This window comes from Cornus florida, unplaced genomic scaffold (genome assembly GCF_030987335.1).
Source record: "Cornus florida cultivar Cherokee Brave unplaced genomic scaffold, ASM3098733v1 CherokeeBrave_3.0.0_Hap2_Chr11, whole genome shotgun sequence".
Classification (NCBI taxonomy): domain Eukaryota; kingdom Viridiplantae; phylum Streptophyta; class Magnoliopsida; order Cornales; family Cornaceae; genus Cornus; species Cornus florida.
In genome coordinates, this window is record NW_026775581.1 from 101,402,922 (window position 1) to 101,427,626 (window position 24,705).

The following is a 24,705-nucleotide window of genomic DNA, read 5'->3' on the forward strand; positions in this document are numbered from 1 at the left end:
AGGAATTGCATATTCTCGTTATTAATGCACTTGTTCAATATCTTAGAATCATTAGCAGACCCCTCCCATCCTGTTACAACGTATGTGAGCATCATATCAAATGAACAAACAACCATTACATATTGGTGACCTTAGCATATCGTTTCATATCAATGCCCTCCAACTGATTCAAAATACTACAACATAACTTAAAATCATCTTTTATCTTATCTTTTTTTTTTTTTTACGGAGACATTATTTCAACCTCACATTTGTCATGTGTTTGTTTCATATTAGATGATGAAGCTTCTTTTATGGCATTTAAAATTCGCTCAGCTTTCATGTTAGCATTGTCAGTCATAGTTGCCATGACAATGCTCACTATGGAGGCAAAACTCTCTTTCTTTGGTTTCTTACTGTAATACCCCTAAATTTTAAAAGGCTATTCCTGGAATTTAATTTATGATTTATTTGCATTTTATTTACTTATTTGCATAATAGTTTTATTTAATTATTTGCTTAATGGTTTATTTGTTTAATTAGTCATGTTATGTAATTATTTGCTTAAATTGTTTTTGGTAATTGTGTATTTAATTATTTTTATTTAATTGTATTTATTTAATTGTTTAATCGTTGTTATTTAGTGGAAATTTAATTTTAATGGAATTTAGTTTTTCTGTTTTCCACGTGAATTTAGGTTTGCAATTCACATGCGTGGCCGACATAGGTATATATCCTAGGTTGGTTTATGGGCCGAGATGGGCTCTGGCTTTAACGTTACAAGGATTAGGGTTCAGAGTTAAGCTTATAAATATATTACATGCGGTAAGCTTAGGGTTTTTGATTCATAGCAGTTAACTCGAAAACGTGAATTGAGTTCTGTGAAAGAGTGAAAGACACAGAAACTGCGAGGTACAAAGGGAGAACAGAGGAAGATAGGAGGTGTCTTTGGGTTGAACCAAGGCACTGGGGGGAGCAGACTTGCAATTTAGGACACAAACATATCACTACAGAAACTGAGAATTTAGAGTTTCAAGTCTGAAACTCAAAGGTAAGTTCTTTTCCTTCTTTTTCCTTTTGCCTGTGTTCTGTGCACCTAGGTGGCCTCTAGGATTTAATTAAGAATTAATTAAGTTTCTTATGTATATTTAATGGTATATCGATGTTCTGTATGTGTGAAAATTTATTCAGTTATAGTTTGTGCGTGTCTGTGATTTATTTGTTTATTGAAGTATGAAAAATCTTATGAATCTGTAGCCTCTGTTTTTGTATTTATTTGCTATAAACACATCTTGGGATTTATTCTAGACTTAGATGGGACTTTTAGGGTCAATTTATAACCAACTATACAGGTTGGGAATGGCCGAAATTACTGCAGAAAATTGCAGGAGCAACAGAGGTTGAAGGAGGCTCGGGGAGGAGGAGAGAGCCGGCTCTGGAATGCATAGAACCGGCTCCCCCATCAAAAAGCCGCCTCTTAGGAGAGGTAGAGGAGGAGAGAGCCGGCTTTGGAATGCATAGAACCGGCTCCCCCATCAAAAAACCGGCTCTAGGAGAGGTAGAGCCGGCTCTACCCTCCTAAGAGGCGGCTCTAGGAATTCCAAGAGCCTGCTCTTTCAAAAGTAGAGCAGGCTCTCTCTCAAGGGTTGGAATCTTCTGGGATTAAGTTAAACTCTCTGAAAACCTATACTGTGAAGTGTCGGAGGCGTAAACGACGACTGGAGAGGAGAACACGAAGAAGAGGAGGGAGAGAGCCGGCTCCTATTGGGTTGGAACCGGCTCTCCTTGGATTGGAGGCGGCTCCAATGGTCTAAGAGCCGGCTCCAAGGCCATTGGAGGCGGCTCCAATATTCTGGAGCCGGCTCCAGGTTGTTTTCTACGTGGGTTTTTGGTTCTGTGTTTGTTTTTCCACTTTTCGGTGATTATGCTTCATAGTGATTGTCTTAATATGTTTTAGTGGAGAATGAATACTGTAATGGATGGTTTAGGAGTGGTCTAGAGTAAACATAAATATTTAAAGATCAGATTAACATAGAATTGGACACAAAGTATTAATCATTAGATTACATGGAGTTAGTTACGAATGTCTTGTAGACTTGTGTGGATTTGGAGTTTCTAACTTCTAGATTATAATGTAAAATTTCTTGTGAGAGTTTGTGCACTGCTAATTGCAAATTCTTAGAGTATACATACATACAAGGAATCTGTATTTTTGCTAAAGATTAATTGATGATGAAACTTAACATTTAATTCGTCAATTTTGTTGAATAGGAGCTTAACAGTATGATAAATTGTCTAGATTTATTATGCATGCCATGGAAATAAATATTATAACATTTGTTTAAGCTCTGTTAATTATGGATACCGGGAATAAACTTATATTTACAGACACAGTCCTGTGGGTGATCAGGTAATGGCTTATTGTTGGATTAATTAAGCATGTTTTTCTAGTATACTTTAATGTGCTTAGTTTGGAACTGTGGGTTTTGACATTGATACTGTTAGTACTTAATCAATGGTTGGATTTATTAAAGCATGATGGTTAATCTATTCTAACATGGTTAGGTTGGAATTGTTGGTTTGGCATTTATAAATTATTAAAATGCGTGGAATAGAGTAATTAATATTGATATTTATCTTTCCAATGTTAATCAATTTGTTGGGACTATTCAAGAACGGTTGTTAATACATTCTGATATGCTTGATATGGACTCGTTGATATTGTTATGTACTTGTATATGCTTTATCAACTATTGGACGGATTGGATTGTATGTACCGGTATGGGACGGTGACATATTAGCTCAAATTGCTAAGTCCTACCTATTTTGGAGTAAGGGCACGGGTTATAAAATACAATCCTCCTTATATATATAAGTCGGTACGGTTGAATACGCCGAGTGACTTACTGGATTTCTTGTGGATGGTTAGAAACGGAGTTTAGATATATTTTTATATTACCGTGTCATGAGCTTGAGTCTCAGTGTCGACGGTTAGGGTGCGTATATGCAGTTGGATGTGTAGTTGACTGTGAAGGTTGAGGTATACCCTGTTTAGGTTTAGGTACTCATGCCCACTCAGGTGCGTATTGTGTGATGCCTTCTATCCAGGTTGAGACCCCCTTCATGGCCTAGCGAGAGTCCAGTAGTGTGGATATATTTATGTACGGATTATTAGTTATTGTTGAACTATTTAGTATGTACATGCGTATCGAGTCTCTGCTTGGATTGTAGTAGGATAGAACTTGTTCGTGGGCCTGACCCACTCCTATTTTTCAGGTGTACGTCAGTTTCAGGCTTGAGCTTGTTCGTGCTGAGCAGAGACGATCTTCCATTCTACCGACGATGCAGGATTTCTTTCCAGATCTTGGATTTGGATTTTATCTTTCATTTTACTTTCATTCAGTGTGAGATTTTTATTAGGGGTCCACTAGAGATGGATTCCCGAGTTGTTCAAATTATGGATATTTGGTTTATCAAATTTAAGTATTTAATTATTTAAGGATTATCTTTTAGTTTTCTTTTCAGCTTTAAACTTTCATTTCTTAATTCATTTTGTATTCCGTGTTCGTTATAAAATATTAATTGTTTGATATTCTCTCGGGTTTGGGCCTGGGCCTGATCAACCCATGTCTCGGATCCGAGGGGTATCACATGATACCCCTCGACTCCGAGACATGGGTTGATCAGGCCCAAGCACAAACCGGAGAGAATATCAAACAATTAAAGTATTTAACAAGTATGGAATATAAAAATAAATAAGAATAAAGAATAAAAACTAAAAGAATACTAAATAATAAATCCTCATTAATTAATCCAATAATAAATCCTCCAATAAACCATATCCTCTGATACTAGTAATTAATTAAAATTACAACTCGAGAATCCATCATGTGGACCTCTAATCCCATAATCCAACTGAAAAAAAAAATATCCAACACTAAAACATAAAGAAGGAAATCCTATGTAAAGTCGAAAGAGTAATTATACCGTCTCTGCTCAGCACGAACAATCCTTAAATCTGTAACTGACGAACACTTGAAAAATAACAGTGGGTCAGGTCTACAAACAAATTATAATATACTACATCCAAAACAGAGACTCGTAACTCATACACATCATAATTAATTGAACAATAACTAATAGTCCGTAAATATATATACATATACACACTAAATGAACCTCACTGGACTGTAGGGTTGCCTCAACCTGAATAATAGACAACATGCAAAACGCACATATAGTGAGTATGAGTACCTAGACCTACTAGGGCACACAACTACACTATATCTAGCTAACATCCCTAGTAATATTCGCACCCTAACTACTGATCCTGAGACTCGAGCTCATATCATGGTATATAATCATATATATATAATCCATCATATCTAACCATAAAAGTAAAATATGGTATGTCATCTGTAACGACTTTATAACGACCCACTCCATCACATGGTATGATATTGTCCTCTTTGGGCCTGAGCCCGCACGGTTTTGCTCTTGAGCTTTACCCCAAAAGGCCTCATACCAATTGGAGGTGACACACTTACATATAAGCACTTCACCTTTCTTCTACCTAGGCGATGTGGGACTGTGCACCCGTAACTCGCCAGTGTAGTAGCCTGACAGTGTCTCTCACACCCGCCCACGGCTCACCCGCCCACAAGGTCATCACAATCCACCCCCCTTGGAAGCTCGACGTCCCTGTCGGCTCACTTCTGACTAGGTCAGGCTCTGATACCATTTGTAACGACCTACTCCACCACATGGTATGATATTGTTCGCTTTGAGCCTGAGCCTGCACTGTTTTGTTCTTGGGCTTTACCTCAAAAGGTCTCATACCAATTAAAGGTGACACACTTGCATATAAACACTTCACATTTCCTCTACCCAGGCGATGTGGGACTGTATACCCGTAGCTCGCCAGTGTGGTAGCCTGATAGTCTCTCACACCCACCCACGGCACACCCGCTCACAAGGTCATCACATCATCCAACTATGATGTTGACCTTATACGAAAATAAGTAGAACTTAACACTTTAATTAATTCATTCCCTTATACATGAATAGGTAGGACTTAACTTTTTTAGTTAATCCGTCCCTAATATGCCCACATCCCATAATGGTGCATTAATTCATAATATAACCGTATTAATATATTATCAAGGAACCTAACTTATTAGATACCTCTATGACCATATCCCATACAAACATTAATCTCATCCATAATATATAAATCAAAGATAGATTAAATACCACAAGCATAGACCATTTTTATAGATTACAAGGACATCCATTCATATAATTAACTTATAATTAACAATATGAAATTAATTAAACACGTATAAAATTGTCCTAAAAATGATTTACAATTTAATAATTAAATAAAATCATTTATTAATACAATTACGTGTATTAAAAATAAATATCACGATACTACCAATTTAAACATTATTTTATTTTTCCACTAAAATGGTAAAACCACCCGACCACTAACTAGTATCCAAAAGTGGTTATATTAATTAACCACATAACACGTCACACGTTATATTAATATTCATGCTAAAGGTCCAGCATCTAACTAATACATCATTATCCTATTGGTTAAAACAATTTTAGGACAATATATATATCAACAAGTTAATATAATGTACGATATGATTTTTACCCATACGTAACAATGTAACGTTATACAAATAGCCAATAACCGCTTAATCAAAAACCGAATACCACTTAAAGTGTTAAAACAATTCCAAAAACCGTTAAAATCAAACAACAAAATATGCTGCTTAAACAGGATACTTGGCAGCATATTTCAGTCAACTAATACCTTAATTCAATAGGCCGAAACACCCACGTCAGTTGACTGATACACTCCATCGGTCGGCCGAAACGTGTTGTATTATTCTTCTTCGTCTTTAACAAATTTTTGGGCCTTTTTATCTCCATTGTTAATGTCCTATGAACCAATCTATGTTCCAGAATTGTCCCAATAACAATTTTACATTATGTTAACATGCTTTGAACAACATAAAACACAAATTAATGCATCATTTTATCAAAACATGGGAATTCAACACAGACCCATTATTAAAAACACATGAACTGTAACTTTCAATTTAATTTATGTAAATAAGTTCAATTAATTCAATTAAATTTCTGGAACTAATTGAGCATGTATAGGTTGTGAATTAAAGGATAAGGGAATAATTAAAACTTGACTTAAGAATTTTGATAAAAACCCTAGCCTCTTTCTTTTTCTCTCTTTCCTTTCCTCTAAAATATATTACGTGAATATTTTCTAACCCCCTAATACTAACCTATAGTTATTTATTTATAGACAAATAAAATAACCCTAATCTTTTTAGTAATCCAAGCCTAATAAAAAAATAAGAAGATAAAAATAAATATAATCTATATATATCATTTACTATATAAATATATATATATATATATATATATATATATATACATACACATCAGATTATCTATTATTAATACTAATGTTATAAACAATATTAATTAATAAATTACTTTCCTTATACATATACATATACAATTATTCATGGGTAATTATCCGTACCTAATTAACCTTATATCCAAGTAGTGTATGGGACTCAATTGGTTGGTCTATTACTACTATATATACCCATAAAATAAAATAAAATAAAATAAACATTTAACTATTTAATCTATAATTAATTACAAGTAAACAAACGCATCAATTAAATCATTTAATTCGAATAAAACATTTAAGCACAAAATTTCAATTAATCATTTAATGCAAATAAAACATTTAAACGCGTAATTACAATTAAAACTTAATCATATAGCCAAATAATCAAGTAAAAATAAAAATGCAATAAAACATTTAAAATAATACTGAGACTATCATTTTGAAATTAGGGGTATTACACCTTATAGGCGTGTTCGTCGTAGCAAAATAACAACATAGTTCATGCTTACTTTAGTTGTCATTACAAAACTCGGATTAACATCTAATTGATACCAAAACAACATGGTTCCAAGTTAGGGCTCATAATGCCTCAATTACAATGCTTTACAAATATTTAACTAAGTCTAAACATTGAATACAAAAAAATACAATAATTGACCCTGACTAAGCTTGTGGGGATCCTTCTTCAATTACGTCTTTGCCATTACCTGAAAAATGGTAATAAAGGAGTGAATACAACTGCTCAATAGGATGTGCCAAAAACGCACTCCTTAATGATCCCGTGAATTACACGCAAATAATAGGGTATATAAGAGGGATCATGCTTACTTTGGGAAAATAAACCAAATGAGCATCATCACACACTATTCGAACATACTCAATAAAATGCAATACAATGCCAAAGTAACGGCCATGCAATGTTAATGCGATATCAATATCTCTCCCCATTTTCCAAAATATTTGTCTATGCAACAATCGTCAAATCGTTAATGTCACCAGGCTCGAGGTAGCTCCCCGGCGCCACGAAAGAATGATCGGCTAACTATCCCTGACCTAAGGCAACTCCTTAGCGTCATTTTGGGCCTAGTTAACTCAACCACGCATAGGGCAATCTTCCTATGTTCCCCCTAGGTTTCATTAACCACACAGAAGGCGACTCCTTGCCGTTCGGTTTTCACAAACTTTTCTTTGAAATCCCCCAATTTAAAATCCAATGCCTCTTTTCCAAGAAAAATAACTTTTCCCTTTTACTCCCATAATGTCAATCCATGATTCCAATGATCTCTACATCATGCCAACATAAAATTTCATACATAAACTATAATCCTACTTGCATGCTTTGGGAGTAAACTAAGAAAACAATTCTCATGCAATCAACTTATCAATCACGACATTTTAAAAATTAAAATCACGTAAGAATACCAATTAAACATATATCTTCATAATAGCTCACATAAGCATGTAATTTGAACACATTTCATCACATAAGACATAATATCATGATTCAAAATCACAATTTATACATGTTATATAACACATATTAGAGAATTAACTCACAAAAATCAAAGGTTGTGGGCTTTAGGAACCCTTACCTCGAATTGAAGAGAAAAATCCCTTATTTGCCTAAAATTCGAAATTCCCAAAGTCACCCAAACGAAAATCCACTACGATCAAATCATAACTCTCGTCGAGCTTGTTAGCTTTGCCTTCAATGGCAAAGTTCAAATCATGAAGGAAAATGAATAAATCAAGGCTTTAAGATGCAACTTTAGAGAGATAATGAGATTATAAAAAGAGGGAGGGAAAACCTCGGCATAAATGGGGAAGGAAATGAGCTAAAAATCAGCATGTGTGGTCTTTGTAATGTGATTTGGTCAATGTGGGTCCCGGTTGACTATAAAAAAGACTAAAATGCCCCTGTATGCAATTACACCATACAAACATGTTACAAATCTGAAATAAAACACTCAACCACACAAATATGCTCAAAACTATAATATACAAAGTGCAATGAACTCGAAAAATAATTTCGAGTACAAAAAATCTGGGTGCGAGACGCACCCAGGACACGGCTGAAAATCTGAAAAAGTCTAGAAATGCATTTATAAGAGTTTTAAATTCAAGGAAATACCCCAAACCTCACTCAGAACCTTTGTGGCACGCAAAATGAGGTACGCAAATAATTAAATCCAAAAATTCAAAAATTGGCTGAAAAATAGAAAATTGAGAAATGTTACATAACTATTCATTTGTTTGGTATGCAATTTAATGCGGTAGTGGTCATTCCATTTGAATGAAAATCCATTATTGTGAATGAAAATTCATTCCATAACTAAACCTATGAACTGGCTATTCCATTCCTAAGTCATATTTAAATAAAAATTAAATTCCCAAAACACCCTCATGTTTCGAGTGTGAAAATCACCACTACCACCTTTTACCACAACCACCGCCGACTTTTACCATTGCCACTACCGCTACCACCACCTTCCACCACTACCACATTCGACCACCGCCACCTTTGCTGTCTTCCACCACCATTGTTGCCACTACCATTACCACCATTGATGCCGCTGTTTTCACCATAATTGCCACTTTCCACCACCACTGTCGCCGCCTTTACCATTACCACTGCCACTGTTGTAGCTATTTGCCACCACTATCACATCATCGCCACCCCCACCACTTCCGCCAACGCCACCTCCACTTTTATTGACTTACATCACCGCTACCGCCTCTACCTCCACCTCTATCGCAACCGACTTCCATCGCCGCCGCCACCTCTACCTTCACTTCCACCGCCTTCCACCGCTACTGCTATCACCTCCACCTCCACTGATTTCAATCACCACCACCGACTTCCATTGCCTTCCACCACCGTCACCTCCACTGTCGTCTTCCACAACCACAACCACTATCACCTCTACTGCCTTCCACCACGACCACCTTCCACCACCGCCATCTTCGAGCACTGTTTCCATTATCATCGTCTACTCCAATAACATCTTCCACCATTACCACCGCCGTCACTGCCACTACCACTACCTTCTACCAACACCCTGCTACCTTCCACCACCACTACCATTTTCCACCTCACCATCATCAACCACCATCGCCATTTCTTTTTAAAAAATTATAGAAGAATTTTATTTTATTAATTTAAATTATTTGTCACTTATAGGGGTATTTTGGATAATTCAATTTAAAAATCATTATTTTCTAAAATTTATATTAGTTCTTTTCTACAAATTTCATATTTGCAACCAAATAATATAATAAGATTGACCTTTCTATTTTATTCACATTTTCATTCCATTTTTACTTATACTCTATTCTATTCCTGCATACCAAACGCAACATTAAGGTTGTTCGGTTCAATTTTTTGAGAATAATATAAATACTTTTATAACGGAACCGAATATAAAAAAATAGTAAAAAAATAATGTTTCGTTGATAGTTTCTAAAACATCAATTAAAAAAGAGGTTGATTTTAGAAAATCGTCTTTTACAATTCTCTAAAAAATAAATTATTATTTTTATGAATTATTAAGATCTATATTTCACTATTAGAGATGAGGGGGGTATTTAAACAATTTAAAAGAAGAGTTATTAAATTTAGTAACTCTCATTCAGAGAAAAAAAAAACATTAGTAACTCTCACAATTTCAAATTCAACAATTTAAATGAAAAAAAAGGCACTGGAAATAAATAAATATTTGGTACGAACAACTTTTGAAATTTCAATTATTAATAGTTAATAGATATTTTAACCACATCACATCTGAATCGGATGTAAAATGGGTCAGTCAAAGAACATGCATATTCCATTCCTTTTTATGAATTCAAAATTAAGATAATAAATAACACCGACCTCTCAAGGAAATTTCATTTCAATATATATATATTTTAAACATAATTTCATTTCAAAATTTCTTTTAAAAACATAATTTCATTTCATTTGTAGACATATTATTATTGAACTAATCTTACCTGTTAAAAAAAAAAAACTAATCTTACATTATCTTAGGGCATCATTGACCCATTGTAAATTTGAAATTATAGATGAGTCATCGTAATTAAAGAGAATTAATGTGACATATAGGAATAAGAAAAAGGACGATGGTAATGATTATTGTAATTAAAGATCAATTGATGAAAAAATTAATTAACTTCTTGCCGTAGAGAGAGAGTGTTGGGGTATTTACGCAATTTAGGTAAACGTCTAGTGGCAAAACATTATCTGAAAAACATTCAAAAGTCTTGCCTATTATTAAAGTCCCAGAGGGGTAAAACGTTTTCAAAACCCTCGCTCCCAAAACTGTGTGTTTCGGCCGTTCTTTCTCTCTCTTCCGTTTGCAAAGCACTCCATTCGCGTTGCTTTGTCCCCAAACCCTATCATCTAAACCCCTTTTCATCTTTACTAACCATATTTAGGGTTTGATCATCCATTTATTATCAATATATAGCATATACATACATACATATATAGATATATTTAGATTGCAGTGTTTTTCAATTTGTTTGTGGTTTTTGGTTGGAGATGGTCTCCGGTTCGCGCATCGAAGGTGGGACTCAAATTCTCTCTGCTCGTGTCCGGAAAACGATTCAGTCAATCAAAGAAGTCGTGAGTAATCACTCTGATGCTGATATATACGTTGCCCTTAAAGAGACCAACATGGATCCTAACGAAACTGCTCAGAAATTGTTGAATCAAGGTTAGTTTATACTGATTTTAACTCTTCGAATAACTGTTTGCTACTGCTGTTTAGTGAAAAGATTGGTTTAGGAAAAAACATTGAAACGTTTGACTGAATGTACCCAAAGAGGAATTTGTGTAGCGAAGTTTTAGCTAGAATTGAAGTCAATATTTTGTTTGTATTGAGTGCACTCTCAGTTTACAATGATTTTTGGAATGAATAATTTGGATTTTTGGAAGTTTAGATATAATGTGGGAGGGTTTCTGTGGTTTTGGCAGATACCCTTTTACTGCAATTAGCATATCAATGTGGGGTTACCTAAAAAGTTTGTACTTCGTTATCGATTATGGGTTCAGGCCTTCGGAGCCGCATGACTTTGTTTTGTTATGCTGTTGTGTACTTGTTGTCTCTTCTAGTACTTTTACTGAGTTATAATGTGCTGCTTTTGAAACATAGTATGAGTTGTACCTATGGCCTGTTGAAACATGGGGAGGAGAACCAACCCTGTATATCGTATTTTAGAGGGACATATTTGGAGAAGAGGTGTTCCTGGAGTGTTGATTAAAAAGGCACAAATAACTTCAAATTATCATTATGACCATCAGGCAAAAATTGTTAATTAAAATCTTCACCATCTTTTTATAGATGAAGGGTTCTGTTTATTGCAGATGAACTATGGAACAATGTCATTTCTTTTTGGTTTATATTGAAGTACAGTAATGTTAAATTCTCCATTGTATTCTCGTAGTAATATAAATGGCATTATTATGGGTTGTCATATGCAGTCATGTTTTCTTATGAAATATTTATGAACTTGAGCTGTCATTACGGTGTCTTTTTCTTACTTACAAACTGAATTAGTGAACCCAAAGTTACAGTTAAAATTTCATTCTAATCCTCTTCTACAGATAGTATAACTTATTCTAATCCTTTTCAACAGATAGTTTAAGCCTTTTTTTTTTTTTTTTTTTTTTTTTTTTGCGTAAGCATGGATAGTTTAACTTGCATTACATTATATTAGTGTTGCATAAGCATGGATTAAGATTATCATAATTAATTGTATAAATATTGTTTGCCAATGATTTTGTACTTTTGCTCCAAAGAACATAGTTTGAAATGAAGAGAGACAAGGATTATCATAATTAATTGTATAAATATTGTTTGCCAATGATTTTGTACTTCTGCTCCAAAGAACGTAGTTTGAAATAAAGAGAGACAACAAGCAGCCTGTTTGCATATCCATGGAAATCTGAACTAAAATTCCATTATAGTGTCATGGTTTCCTTTACTTATCTTGCCTATACTTATCAAAAAATCTTGCCTCTGCTTATCAAAGTTATTTTTATACAAGCTAGTAATATGTTGTGAATATTGTATTGAAGAAGTGTGGGGTCTTGATGGAAAGTGGAGGTGATAGTTCCTATGTTTGGAACAATTGTTTGGTAGGTGGTGGTTATAAGATGGTTGGTTTTGCATGTGCTCAATGAGTATGGTTTTGGTGTGGAGTTTTCAGTGAGAATTTTAGCCATGAATGTAGGGCAGGTTTGGGATTTTGTGTGGTTTGTCTTTGGTCAATCGATAGCACTTAGTTGTAGTGGAGTTTGGCCATAGAATAGCTAAATCTTCAAGAGAGAAGTTACAGAAAATTAACGAAGATGAGGTGCAAGATACGGGATGATGGTTGCCAAAAATGATGGTTATTGGTTGGGCCATCGGGCAATAAACAATGAGAATGTTTCTGTCCTCAATTTTGCAAGAACTGTGGTAATTGATGGGAGCTTTTTTAGTGGTTGGAAAAGTTGTCTTGTGGGAATCTTTCTTCTCTGAGTCCAATCGACTCTCATTTGCCTCCTACTAGATAAGTCGTCCTAAATGCTTGCACTGAGTGGGTTTTGGATAAGACGTTGATTTTCTCTCTTGATTCTTATATTGTCTGGTTGTAAAAAAATAGTTGAAACTAAGGACCAAATGATTAACTATGCTTATGGTAGCTGGTTGGGCCTCCATAAAGCGTGAAGTAGGGATTTTGACTTATAAATCTGATCTTGTTTGCATAAAGGCCATTAAATATTCACTTGTGGCGCTACTATGGGCAAGATTGTCATCATAACTTACCAGAGTAATCGATGATGTACTCCCACTAAATGATGCATTGTGTAGGAGAGTGTAGGTATGTTCCATGAAGCACCTATTTTTTCCGTTTTACATGGTGGTTCAAGATGTCAGAAGTGATTGATTGGAAGGTTGGAACTTAAATCAATATGCATATATATATATATGTATATATATATATATATATATATATTTTCTAAGAAACTGTATGTGGATTCTTGATGCTGCTGGCCGTGGTGATTGTGGAGGCATTGGATATTGCTTGAAATAATACCCTTTTATTGGATGATAAGTTATAATTCTATATATATATGGTGCTGGTCCGTTAATGTTTAAACTGGCTGCATCAGCTGGTAAAATTCGTCATGTTAGTCTTTCTGTCTTGCACTATACTTGCTGATAAGCCCATTGTAAATTTTGATTTCTTAGCCAAGGCAGTATAGCACATTGAATAGGGTTTTAGGATTCTTTGTTGCCTTATTCCTTCTTTCTGGTTTTGATATTACATTTTTATAGATTGTCTTTCCATGTCATGGAGGAGTCTTCTCTTCCTTTGATAGGGTTATGTTATTTAGCTAAGTTTTCTTTGTTTTATGTATACTAATATTTATAGCCTGCTGTTTCCAGTTTTTACCTCATTATGCATAAAGTTCTTAGTCTTCGCTTATTCTTGTTTGTTTTCCGCAGATCCGTTTCACGAGGTGAGGAGAAAGCGAGATAAGAAGAAGGAGGTATAATTGTTTGCAAATCCATGCATCTTTTTAGGCATATTGCTTATGTATACAGCATTGGGCAAAATGCTATCGGTCTCCTTGAATTATTTCCCTTTGGTTTTTGCACTATAACATTGATACTTTTACTTCTAGTTGTTTTTATACATCTCATTCCAATATTTTCTTTATTTGGTTCTGTCTTGTTCTTAACATTGGTCATGTCACTATATTTGAACCAACTGTTTTGGACATTGGTTTGTTGGGTTATTTTCCTAGTAGATCTTATGGAGGGAGGCTGAAATGATAATGGTGCTGATCATGCAATTGTGTCTAATTCATGCATCCTCTATCTTTTGGAAACTGTAATCTTTTAAATATTTGTTGCAAGTCATTTCTATGCTTTTCATGAAAATGCAATACCACAAAATAGTATCTATGGTTGGAAATAGTATTTCCTGCTATATAGTATTCTTGTTTATTGAGACTTTATCCCATTGGAATAGTCATATTTCATAACACCAACATAATATCATTTAACCATTATATTTCTGGTTACTTATAAAGTTTTTACTGTTGGTCCTCGTTAACTCAGTTCTTTTTTGGGTAGGGTGAAGGGAACAAACAAACTTTGCCACTTATGCAAAGTGGCTGTCCTCAGACTAGAACTTGATTTCTCACACATGGCAATCCGAGCTTTCATTGTTCCAACAGTGGTCTATAAGGCTTCAGCATAGGAAATTTATATATATTTATAAATGTTGTGTGAAAAAGTAATATAAGGCTTTAACATAGGGAATTCATAAATGTTTATAAATGTAGTGTGAAAATATAACTGAAATCTCGGCTCCGAGATAAGAAGATAAGCATCACTGGATTTTTTAAGCCAACTTAGAACCATCTGATAGATATCTTCAAAATTATGAGTTACAAGATAATCCTCCTTTTGTGACCATTGAGTAGGGTGCAACCTTTTTTTGCAAACTAAGTACTTTGGACTAGCTGAAGATTTGTATCTACATTGGGGTTTGATCATTTTGGAGTTTAATTGTATTTAAGATTGTTGGAGAGGAAAATTTGTCTTCATTTAGTTTTTGATTGGCAAAATCTTTTTTTTATTTATTTTGCCTCAGAGTACAGGTTACAAGGCTTCTACAGAGCCAAGAAAATACAGTGAGAATGTAGGTCAAGGGATGAAAACTACCACATATTCTGATCGCAATGTTAGAAGAGGAGGTTATAGTCGCAACGCTTTACCTGGTAATGTGCAGCCATAGCAGGAATTTTATGTGTCAGTTTTGTAGAAAATTTTCATTTGGGTATTGTACTTTGTGCCCTTTTTTTGCTGCATTCTGATGATGAAGAAGTTGTTGTTGATCGGATAATTGTGTGAGAACCACTTTAGAAACTCTTCTACTTGATTTTTACAAACTTTCTGAATCATGGCTTACACTCTATACACATATGAAGCAATTCTGATACATAATTCTTTTGTGGAAAATGGTAGAATTATTGTTAATGCGATGTTTGCTTGATCGATATATGAAATTGACTGGTTGTGTCACAATATATTAGTGTTCGGTAACCTCATTTTGGGTTTTTGCAATTCTCTATTCCTAGAATAGACTTGGTTACATGTCAGGCAACATTAAAAATATTCAATTAATGAAGTCATCTACACATACTTTAATCAAAACATGTTTTTGCTAATACTAATTGTAGTTAATGTTTAATGTATTTTGAAATCATTGTCATCATCATGATCATCATTCTTGCCTTTGTCTCATATGAATTGATTTGGTAACATGAATTATCATTTTCCATTTTTTCTATTACAAGTCATGTCACGTTGTTATAGTTAATTTTAAAAAATCATTTCTAATTACTTCATTCCATTTTAGTTTTGGTCAGCCTTCTTTTTCTCTTACCTTTTATGCACACTATCTTTTTCTCAGTGATGCATCTTCAGGTTTAAGGTGTGAATGTCGAAACCAACTAAGTATGTTTTATCTTATTTTATCACTTATAGTTGACACCCCTAATTTTTCCTTCACACAGTTGATTATTAGTCCTATCTCTTCTAGTTGCTCCTATTGTCCATATCAACTTTCTCATTTCAGCTACATGAATTCATTTTTAATGACCAACATTCTGTTCCATATATAAGATAGCTGGCCCAACAACCGTCCCATTAAATTTTCTTTTTAACTTATTTGATATTCATTTATCACATATGACACCACTAGCACGTTGCCATTTTAACCTCCATACTCCAATTCCATTAAATATAGTGGCTTCTATCTTCCGTCCTTTAGTATTATTGATCCTAAAAACCGTATATGGTTAGTTTGGGTTACCCTTTGATCTTGAATTGCAAGACTTATTTTGAAATGCAGAATCTTTTATTAAGTATATAAAGGGGTACTAGTTATAAAGCTGAGCATGGCAGAAGTAGGAGACTTTCTATAGTATGCACTATTAATATTAAAAAAAATTGAGACGAAATTTTCTGTAGTTTGAATTTTATATCACTTTAGTGCACACAGACGATTTGTCTTGATTTGAAATTCCTGATTAATTTGCTGGAAAACTGGCATTATTGGTAAAATGATGAGTAACTTCTTCCTGCCACAAAAATTTTTGGCCTTGCACTGATCAGAAAATCTCATATCTCTGGAATTTTTTCTGGGGAGAGGGATTTCAGCAACACATTCTGCTCCTGAATGAATAATTGTTTTTGTTTGATTCAGATTTTACTTTGGACAAGATGTGATCCTTTTCTCTTAGTAATTTTGTTTTTCGTTCTCCTATTTATGTTTTTGTAATGGTGGGTAGCGCCTTCTCTCCCCCAGCACCAACAGATTCTACTAGAATACCGTTGTTCCAATTTGTAGAGTTGTACTTCTGCAGTTTCACATTGTATTGGACCTGTTATCAAATTAGTAACATGATCCATAGTAATATGCATATGTTTTGAGCCTATGCTTCGTGTTGAGGGTTAGTTTTTTTTTTTTTTTTTCTTCTTTACTTCTCGTACACTTTTTCTATTTATATCAGTTCTCTAATCATGATAGTTACTGTTGATTGATTACATATTATGGAATCCTTTTTTAAGTGTATTTGTTGATAGATGGAACATTACCAGTTGCAGGAATCAGCCGAGAGTTTCGTGTTGTGAGAGACAATAGAATAAATCAAAATGCAAATGGAGAGATGAAGCCTCCCTCAATGCAATGTTCAACATCCACCAATGATCAAGCGATCTCAAACGACAAGGGGTATGTTTATTAATCCTTTGTTTTAATCTACTGTTAATGTTTCTGTTTATATGTATTCACCATCGTTGTTATGCTCTTAAATTTTCTGAAAATATTTCTGCGTGTTAGATATATTATTAAATACATAATAAAGTTTCGATTAGCTAATCAATCAACTGCTGCTATAGCTTTTTGTTCACAGCCATTGTATTAGTATCTGATTTAAAGGTCTCTTTACTGAATGTAAATTCCGTTGTACTAGTATCTGATTTAAAGGTGTCTCTTTAATGAATGTAAATTTTGGTTGAGTGGCAATACTTATTCTTGGTGGGAATACCTTGCTCCTGATAATGATAGCAACTGAATGAATACTTTCCTACAGGATCGGGAAAATTATGGAGAAAAAGTAATACAGAAATGCTAGTTCAATCAATTAACAACAGAATGGAGGGCATTGATGTGATTTATTGCTATGGATTGCCATTCAAGTTAGCTAAGCATTTAATTGAGTAATATGAATTATGAAAAACAAAACTATGAAAAGTTTATAGAAAGCTATATTTGGTGATACAATTTTTTTGTAAGAAAACCCCTTCTGGGATGTTTTGGATTTTACCAAGGAAGCCTGGACTGAGCACGGAATTAATGGAATTTGAAGATATAGGATGAGAAGAAATTTAATATGATCTGAAAAAGTAAATATATATAAAACAAAGAATATACGGGAAGAAAGCACGTGACTTTTTTTTTGTCATCATTTTGAACTTTTTATATATTTTTTATGTAGATCCTATACACAGGCTTCTTTAGTGCGGAAGTAACCCTGTATTCTCAATTTTGGTATTTCATATGCATTCCTAGGTTTTTCACACCCACCCTGGTTTGTATGACTAATTAGTTCAGTCTTGTGGCGTATCATGGCTTCAGTAAAGTTTTCATTACTTTATAAGAATGTTTCCACTTGGAACTTCTCGCTTTCCTAGTTTTTTCAAATCCACTGCAGTGTCCTCAACTCTGCCGATATTTTTGTTATATATTAAACTTTTCTTGTCATTAGATGTTGTTTGGTCCATTATTTTCATATGGATGAATACATAGACTATTGCAATGAGCATATCTCCCTGAGCTCCCAGTTTTCTCTTCTTTATTCTGCCTTTGCACTTTGTCTGATATTATGGTAATTTTATATAGAGATGAAGCTGATGCCTTATTTTTGCTGTACCATTTATAATTTTTGGTTGGCAACTTTTGAACATGTTATGCATTCTATCATAGACAATTAAATTCTTTGGCCTTATCAGGAGCTCAACACGGACTTCTAGCAATCAGAAGGCATATGACGGGCGTTATTCATCTCAAGCTGGAAATGGGCCAGTTGGTTCACACCCTAGACAAGCACGGGATGCTAATTCCAGTGGCAGTTCCAAGAAAGAATCATTGGAGGCAAGGCAAGCATCGGTTCCTAACACTGTTTCCCATGTGCAGGCAGTGAAGCCAAACAATTCTCAACCACCTTCTGCAACACTTGCATCAAACAATTCCGTAGTAGGGGTGTATTCATCTTCTTCAGATCCTGTTCATGTGCCATCTCCTGATTCCAAATCAGCTTCAACAGTCGGAGCTATTAAGCGTGAAGTTGGGGTGGTGGGTGTTCGCCAGCAGCAGTCTTCTGAAAATTCGCTCAAACCATCTGTGCAGAGCTCAAATTCACATTTGGGAAGGGATGGTTCTTCTAGGGAATCATTTCGACATTTTACTGCCATTTCTAAGAGCAGCCAACCCAGTCAAGCTACTGTATCTGAATCTATTGTACCCAACATGTCGGTTGGCAGACCTTTCTTGAGCAATCAGTATAATAGCAGATCGCATCAGCAACCTTTGGGTCATCAGAAAGGTAGCCTGTTGTCAAAGTTGATTTAAATACAATCCTATTGATATGGGAAATATTATCGTCCGTTATAACTACAGTTAGTTACTGTCTGGTTGTCTAGATCACAATATTGATGATTGAGTTGGTAATATACTGTTTTGGTAGGATTAATTTTGAAGCCTTAGTGGCATAATTCAAGCTGTTTAGTGTGTGCATTTTTTTTTTTTTAGAATTTGTGTTCAAGAAATGTAAGATGAGCTCATTTTTCTGTGTAACCCACCAAAATTAAAATTTCATTCTAATTTATGCATTACAATTGTTATCTTCTCTTCCAGGGAAGTTAAAATGTATTTGGAATACATGCCTAACCATTTTTTTAGCAACTAGCCTAAAAACCAAACATTAGATAAGAAGCACATGTACTTATTGAACTTTGACGATATAACATTTTCTCATTATGATGCATTTACAAGTTCATGGACATGTAAAAACCACCTTCAAGCTTTGAAAAAATATTTTTGGGTGCTATTAGTATTTTTCCTGATAGGTCATTGCTTATAAATATTGTTTTTCCGATTGCTGTATTATTCAGGTATTTTAAAGGATTTTTCATTTTTTGTTAAGCGTTTCTTGGATTATTTTTTAACTTAGAAACATCATGTTTATTTACTCAAAGTTTGTTTTTCTTTTTGATTTTATTGTATTGTGTGTCTGGGCACTGTGCGTTGTGGCTATCTGTAAATCAGTTAGTTCTTGTCAATATTTTTATAAAAAAAAGAATATGTTTTTACAATATTGACTTCCTATTTATGCTTATAGCTTCTAAATCCAGTTGAACATACGCTTTTAATGCAGCTTCCCAGCCCAATAAGGAGTGGAAACCAAAGTCCAGCCAAAAATCAAGCCTTAATGGCCCTGGGGTTATTGGAACGCCTGCAAAATCTGTTCCACCACCTCCTGTCGTCAATCCTAAGGATTTGGAAAGGGAAGCAGCTCAGTTACAAGATATACTGTCGCGAGCAAACAATAATGAGAACCAGAATGTAATCATTGCAGAGCATATTCGGGTTGCTGAGACCGACCGCTGTCAGCTCACCTTTGGCAGCTTTGGGCCAGATCTTGATTCTTCCATGAATATTATATCAGGTTCCCTGGCAGGCGGAAGTGCCGAAGATCCTTCCGTGGAACATTTTACAAGGTTGGTTTACACATGACTAATATTTGTTTGTTTTTGATTGGTAATACTGCTAATGCAGGAAATTTTTAGGTTTTTGATTCTAATCATTAATCGGATATGCAGGAATAGTTTAATCATTGAATATATGCATCAAAAAGTTCATGCATCTATGATTAGCTTTCATGTTGTCCACTTTCTTAACATTGGATATCAATTTAAGGTTATAGTTTGGTACAATGGTCTTGACGATGCAAGTCAGTTTGCTGTTGGAGTTGTGTAGAAAAGCCTAAATAGAATATTTGCAGTTCTGGTCTATCGGAATTATTTCCCCCCACTTTTCTCGTGCATGTAAATTTCAAATTATCTGCAGTTTTCATAGTGAAGAAGCATTACTCTCTTTAAAGAACTTAATAGTTATTATCTGAATAATATGAATTACAGCTTGTCGAAGTCCGCCCCCGAGTCTTCCAGTGATGAAACTTCTGGCATCAAGCATGTAGATTCACTAGATGATCAAGTTCGAAATTCTGAATCTATTTCTCCAGCGTCAGGTGCAGTATCTGAAAATCAAGTACCTGAGTCTTCGAGTCCCCAGGATCTAGACAATTATGAAGATATAGGTTTGGTTCGTGACAACAGCCCATCCTACACTCCTTCAGAGTCACAACAGCAGCGAGATCATCATGAATTACCAAGTTTCTCAGTAAGTATAGTGTACTCATACTTATGAATAACCTGCTAAACTTTGTCGCTTGATTAACGAGTGTTGAACTGGTGTTTGGTTGGCCTTTGACATTTGTTAAGTGATAACTAGTTCCTCCCAAATGAAAATAATTATGGCATAGCTTTCTTTGACCTCTTATCAGACTTCCTTACTTTTTCTGATTTATGAGCAGGCATATGATCCCCAGACTGGTTATGATTTTCCTTATCTCAGACCTCCAATGGATGAAACTATTCGAGGACAGGGTCTTCCATCTCCTCAAGAGGTAAAGTTGAATGCTATAATAATCTTTTTTATGTTAAAATTAGTATGCAGCTTCTCTTTCGTGTGCATGAAATGTGGTTACACAAACATACATGTAGTGCCCATTGGCGTTTTTTTTGGACAGACTGAAAATGCTTTTAATTTGAAAATTCTCTTAGTTGTGTTTGGATAAGAAAAAAAGAAGCTTTAGCCAAAGTTCAAATTTGAAGCTTTTTGCAAGTAGAGGTAAAAAAAAATAAAACGAGTCTATTTATGGAAAAAGAATAGTTATAAGTGGTGCTTACATTCCGAATCTCCAAACACTGTTTGATCTTTTAGACAACATTTTTTTGACAGCTCTACATAAAAAGTGCTTGTTATAAGTTGCAACAATGCCAAATGGGACCCTAGTAGAATACCTGTCTGAAAAAAATAATATGTTAAATAGCAGAATTTTGGATGCAAGGTTACTTTCTGCACATGAAATGTTCTACCAAAGTGCAAAACTAAATATTATTGTTTTTGCCCTTTGCATTGTGCACCAATTGTGCTGAGTTCTGTGTGATTATTTGAATGGGTCTACTTTGGACAACATTATTTTAGTACTACATTATTGACTTCCATCAAATCCGTATGTATATTTTAATGATTCCTCTTGTTCACAGGCCTTGAGTTCACATGCATCCAGCAACATCCCTGCATCTTCAATTGCCATGTTACAACAGCAACAACAACCAGTTGCACAAATGTATCCCCAAGTTCATGTTTCCCATTTTGCTAATCTCATGCCGTACCGTCAGTTCATCTCCCCTGTTTATGTTCCACCAATGCCCATGCCTGGCTATTCTAGTAACCCTACCTATACTCACCCCTCAAGTGGCAACAGTTATCTGCTGATGCCTGGAGGTAGCTCCCACCTTAGTGCAAATGGCATTAAGTATGGAATTCAGCAGTTCAAGCATGTTCCAGCTGGCAGTCCCACAGGGTTTGGAAATTTCACTAGTCCGAATGGGTATGCCATCAATGCTCCAGGTGTTGTTGGCGGTGCGACAGGTATTGAGGATTCATCTAGGCTCAAGTACAAAGATGGGAATATTTATGTTCCAAATCAACAGGTAAAGTTAGCAGTATCTTATTCTGTGGCTTAAATAATTTTATTTTTTTGGCTTGGGTTTCAGATTGTCTCACTCTATCCGTGTGATTTTGTGATGAGCACTGGTTCCAAGAATGAAGTTTGGGGGCCTGTGCGACTGTAGTTGCTCAATATATAAGTTGATTAGGAAAACAGTTGGATATGGGGCAATATTTAGAGATACCACCTTCACAGCTCCATCTAATAAAGAAAAACATCATATTTGTATTAGGCTATGAACCTATGCTACTGATGCTAATTGCCTTCTAACCTCTTAGAAGATCTTCTTAGATCTGAGTAAATTTAGTTGCATGTAATTGATCCTGGCTTGTTTTATTTTGATCAGAACAAAATAGTTCACTAATTTAGTTGCCCGTGCCAGTGATACTGAAATAAGTTATTGTCTAACATTAAGAAAAAAAATTGTATATGATAATAATAGTTCCAGCTGATCTATTGTAGATTTACTCCACTTTCTTGCCATTTGGTACGATGGAAGAAGATATTTAGGGTATTTACACGGTCCTCCCTGGCAATTAGTGAAATTACATGGACCTTTCCCACGATTAGCGAAATTACATGTATCTCCCTTGTGTTATAAACATTACACTAATTTGCCTCATCAGAGATGTCTGTTGTTGGTCTGTTTTTAACTAAATACCCTCTATATTAGCATATTAATTTAATAGAAATTTCAATGTATAACAAAATTTTCTATACCCATACAATATACATAATCATATATGTTACTTCTATTATTCTCTGACAATGGCCACTTCTCTGTCACCGGCCACCTTTTGCCGCCTTATGCCACTAACATATGCCCCTCTCTCTTCTCTCCCCCAATGGCTTTAGAGAGAGAGAGGTGCAAATGGAGTATGTGTATACTCGAAGAAGATTGTGTGAATAGAGAGAAATCTGTCTAGATTTTATGAGAATTTTATAAAGAATTTTAAAGGGGGGGAGTTTGAGGGAGAATGGCTTGTAAGAGAAAATCAAGTGTTTGAATGTATAATAGTCTTTCAATAAAAGAAGTAATAAAGTAAGGGACAGAAACACCATTTGAAATCATTTAATGAGGGTTATGTTGTCTAAACAGTCATCTTAAGGGTAAATTTTATTTTGCTCATATAAGAAAATACTGTCATTGATTAATGATGACAATTAATGGAAGTTGGTTCAGTTCGTTTGGAAGTTTTCATTACGCTAGATTTAGGTGCTGGTGGAGAGTCTGATGATGAAGCTTTTAGGGATTTCTTCTTTGTCCAACTTCAAAGCCAAATCGGCGAGAGTAATTTGAAGAAACATGAGGGTATCGTGTTTAATTTGACTCACCTCCCCACAAATTTGAACCGTGTATTGAAAGTTAGGAATCTTCAATTTTCCTCTTTGTTGATTGCATTTTAAGCTGGGTTTGTGTGAAGCTTACATTGCTAGATTTATTTATTTCAACCGACAGGCTGAGACATCAGAAATTTGGATTCAGAACCCAAGGGAGCTTCCTGGTATGCAATCTGCTTCATACTACAACATGCCTGGGCAAACGCCGCACGCTGCTTATATGCCATCCCATACTGGTCATGCTTCCTTCAATGCAGCTGCTGCTGCTGCACAATCTTCTCATATGCAGTTCCCAGGCTTGTATCACTCTCCTCCCCAGCCCGCTGCATTAGCAAATCCCCACCATTTGGGCCCTGCCTTGGGTGGCAATGTTGGTGTGGCTGCAGCGGCTCCTGGTGCCCAAGTTGGTGCTTATCAGCAACCTCAGCTGGGTCATCTCAATTGGACAACAAACTTCTGAAATAATGTCAATCTGAGTTCTTCACAAGGGAATGAGGTTAGCTATAGAAGTTTTTAGTTTACTTTGTGAATGGAAAACACTAATCTTTTTTAATTAATGCATCCAGTTGTTTTTAAATTACTGTTTGGCAAAAGATCTTAAGGATAAACGTAGTAAGTGTGTTCTCTGCTTGGATGAACTCCACACTATCCCCTGAACTCCACACCAAACCAGTTTGCTGCAAACACCAATTCTGAAGAATGTTTGTGTTATCTTGGGTGGTTGTCTAGGTCCGTGAATAACCTCGTGATATTAGTGCGTGCCTAATTTTGAACTCTAGAGTCAGGAACCCACGATGATTAGATCTATTACACCTAAATTCGAGGCTTAGAAGCATAGTTATTGGTAAAAAAAACATAGAAAGCTGTGAAAGAGGAGGGAAGGAAGGCACTTCCTTTTGAGTGCATGGTCCACTATATTGCTTTTCTTCAAAAGCGAGAGGGAATGAGGAAATTCTTTTTCATTTCTTATATTTTTCTATCAAACAAGATGTTCCCTTTTAAAATGAAA

General features: G+C 35.0%; 1 protein-coding gene across 2 annotated transcripts; it reads left to right on the forward strand.

Moving 5' to 3' along the window:
- Positions 1-10,700: 10,700 nt before the first annotated feature.
- Positions 10,701-24,273, forward strand: LOC132282435 (uncharacterized). 2 transcript variants are annotated; one of them, XM_059784110.1, is made up of 10 exons: positions 10,701-11,148; positions 13,930-13,973; positions 15,086-15,212; positions 17,104-17,230; positions 18,511-19,103; positions 19,935-20,277; positions 20,698-20,959; positions 21,153-21,245; positions 21,889-22,338; positions 23,815-24,273. In XM_059784110.1, the coding sequence occupies exons 1-10, from the start codon at positions 10,974-10,976 to the stop codon at positions 24,154-24,156; spliced, it is 2,556 nt and encodes an 851-aa protein (XP_059640093.1). In that variant the 5' UTR covers positions 10,701-10,973; the 3' UTR covers positions 24,157-24,273. The 2 variants fall into 2 exon arrangements, with proteins under 2 accessions (XP_059640093.1, XP_059640092.1); XM_059784109.1 differs by having other exon boundaries at positions 10,702-11,148; positions 17,098-17,230.
- The last annotated feature ends 432 nt before the right edge of the window (positions 24,274-24,705 follow it).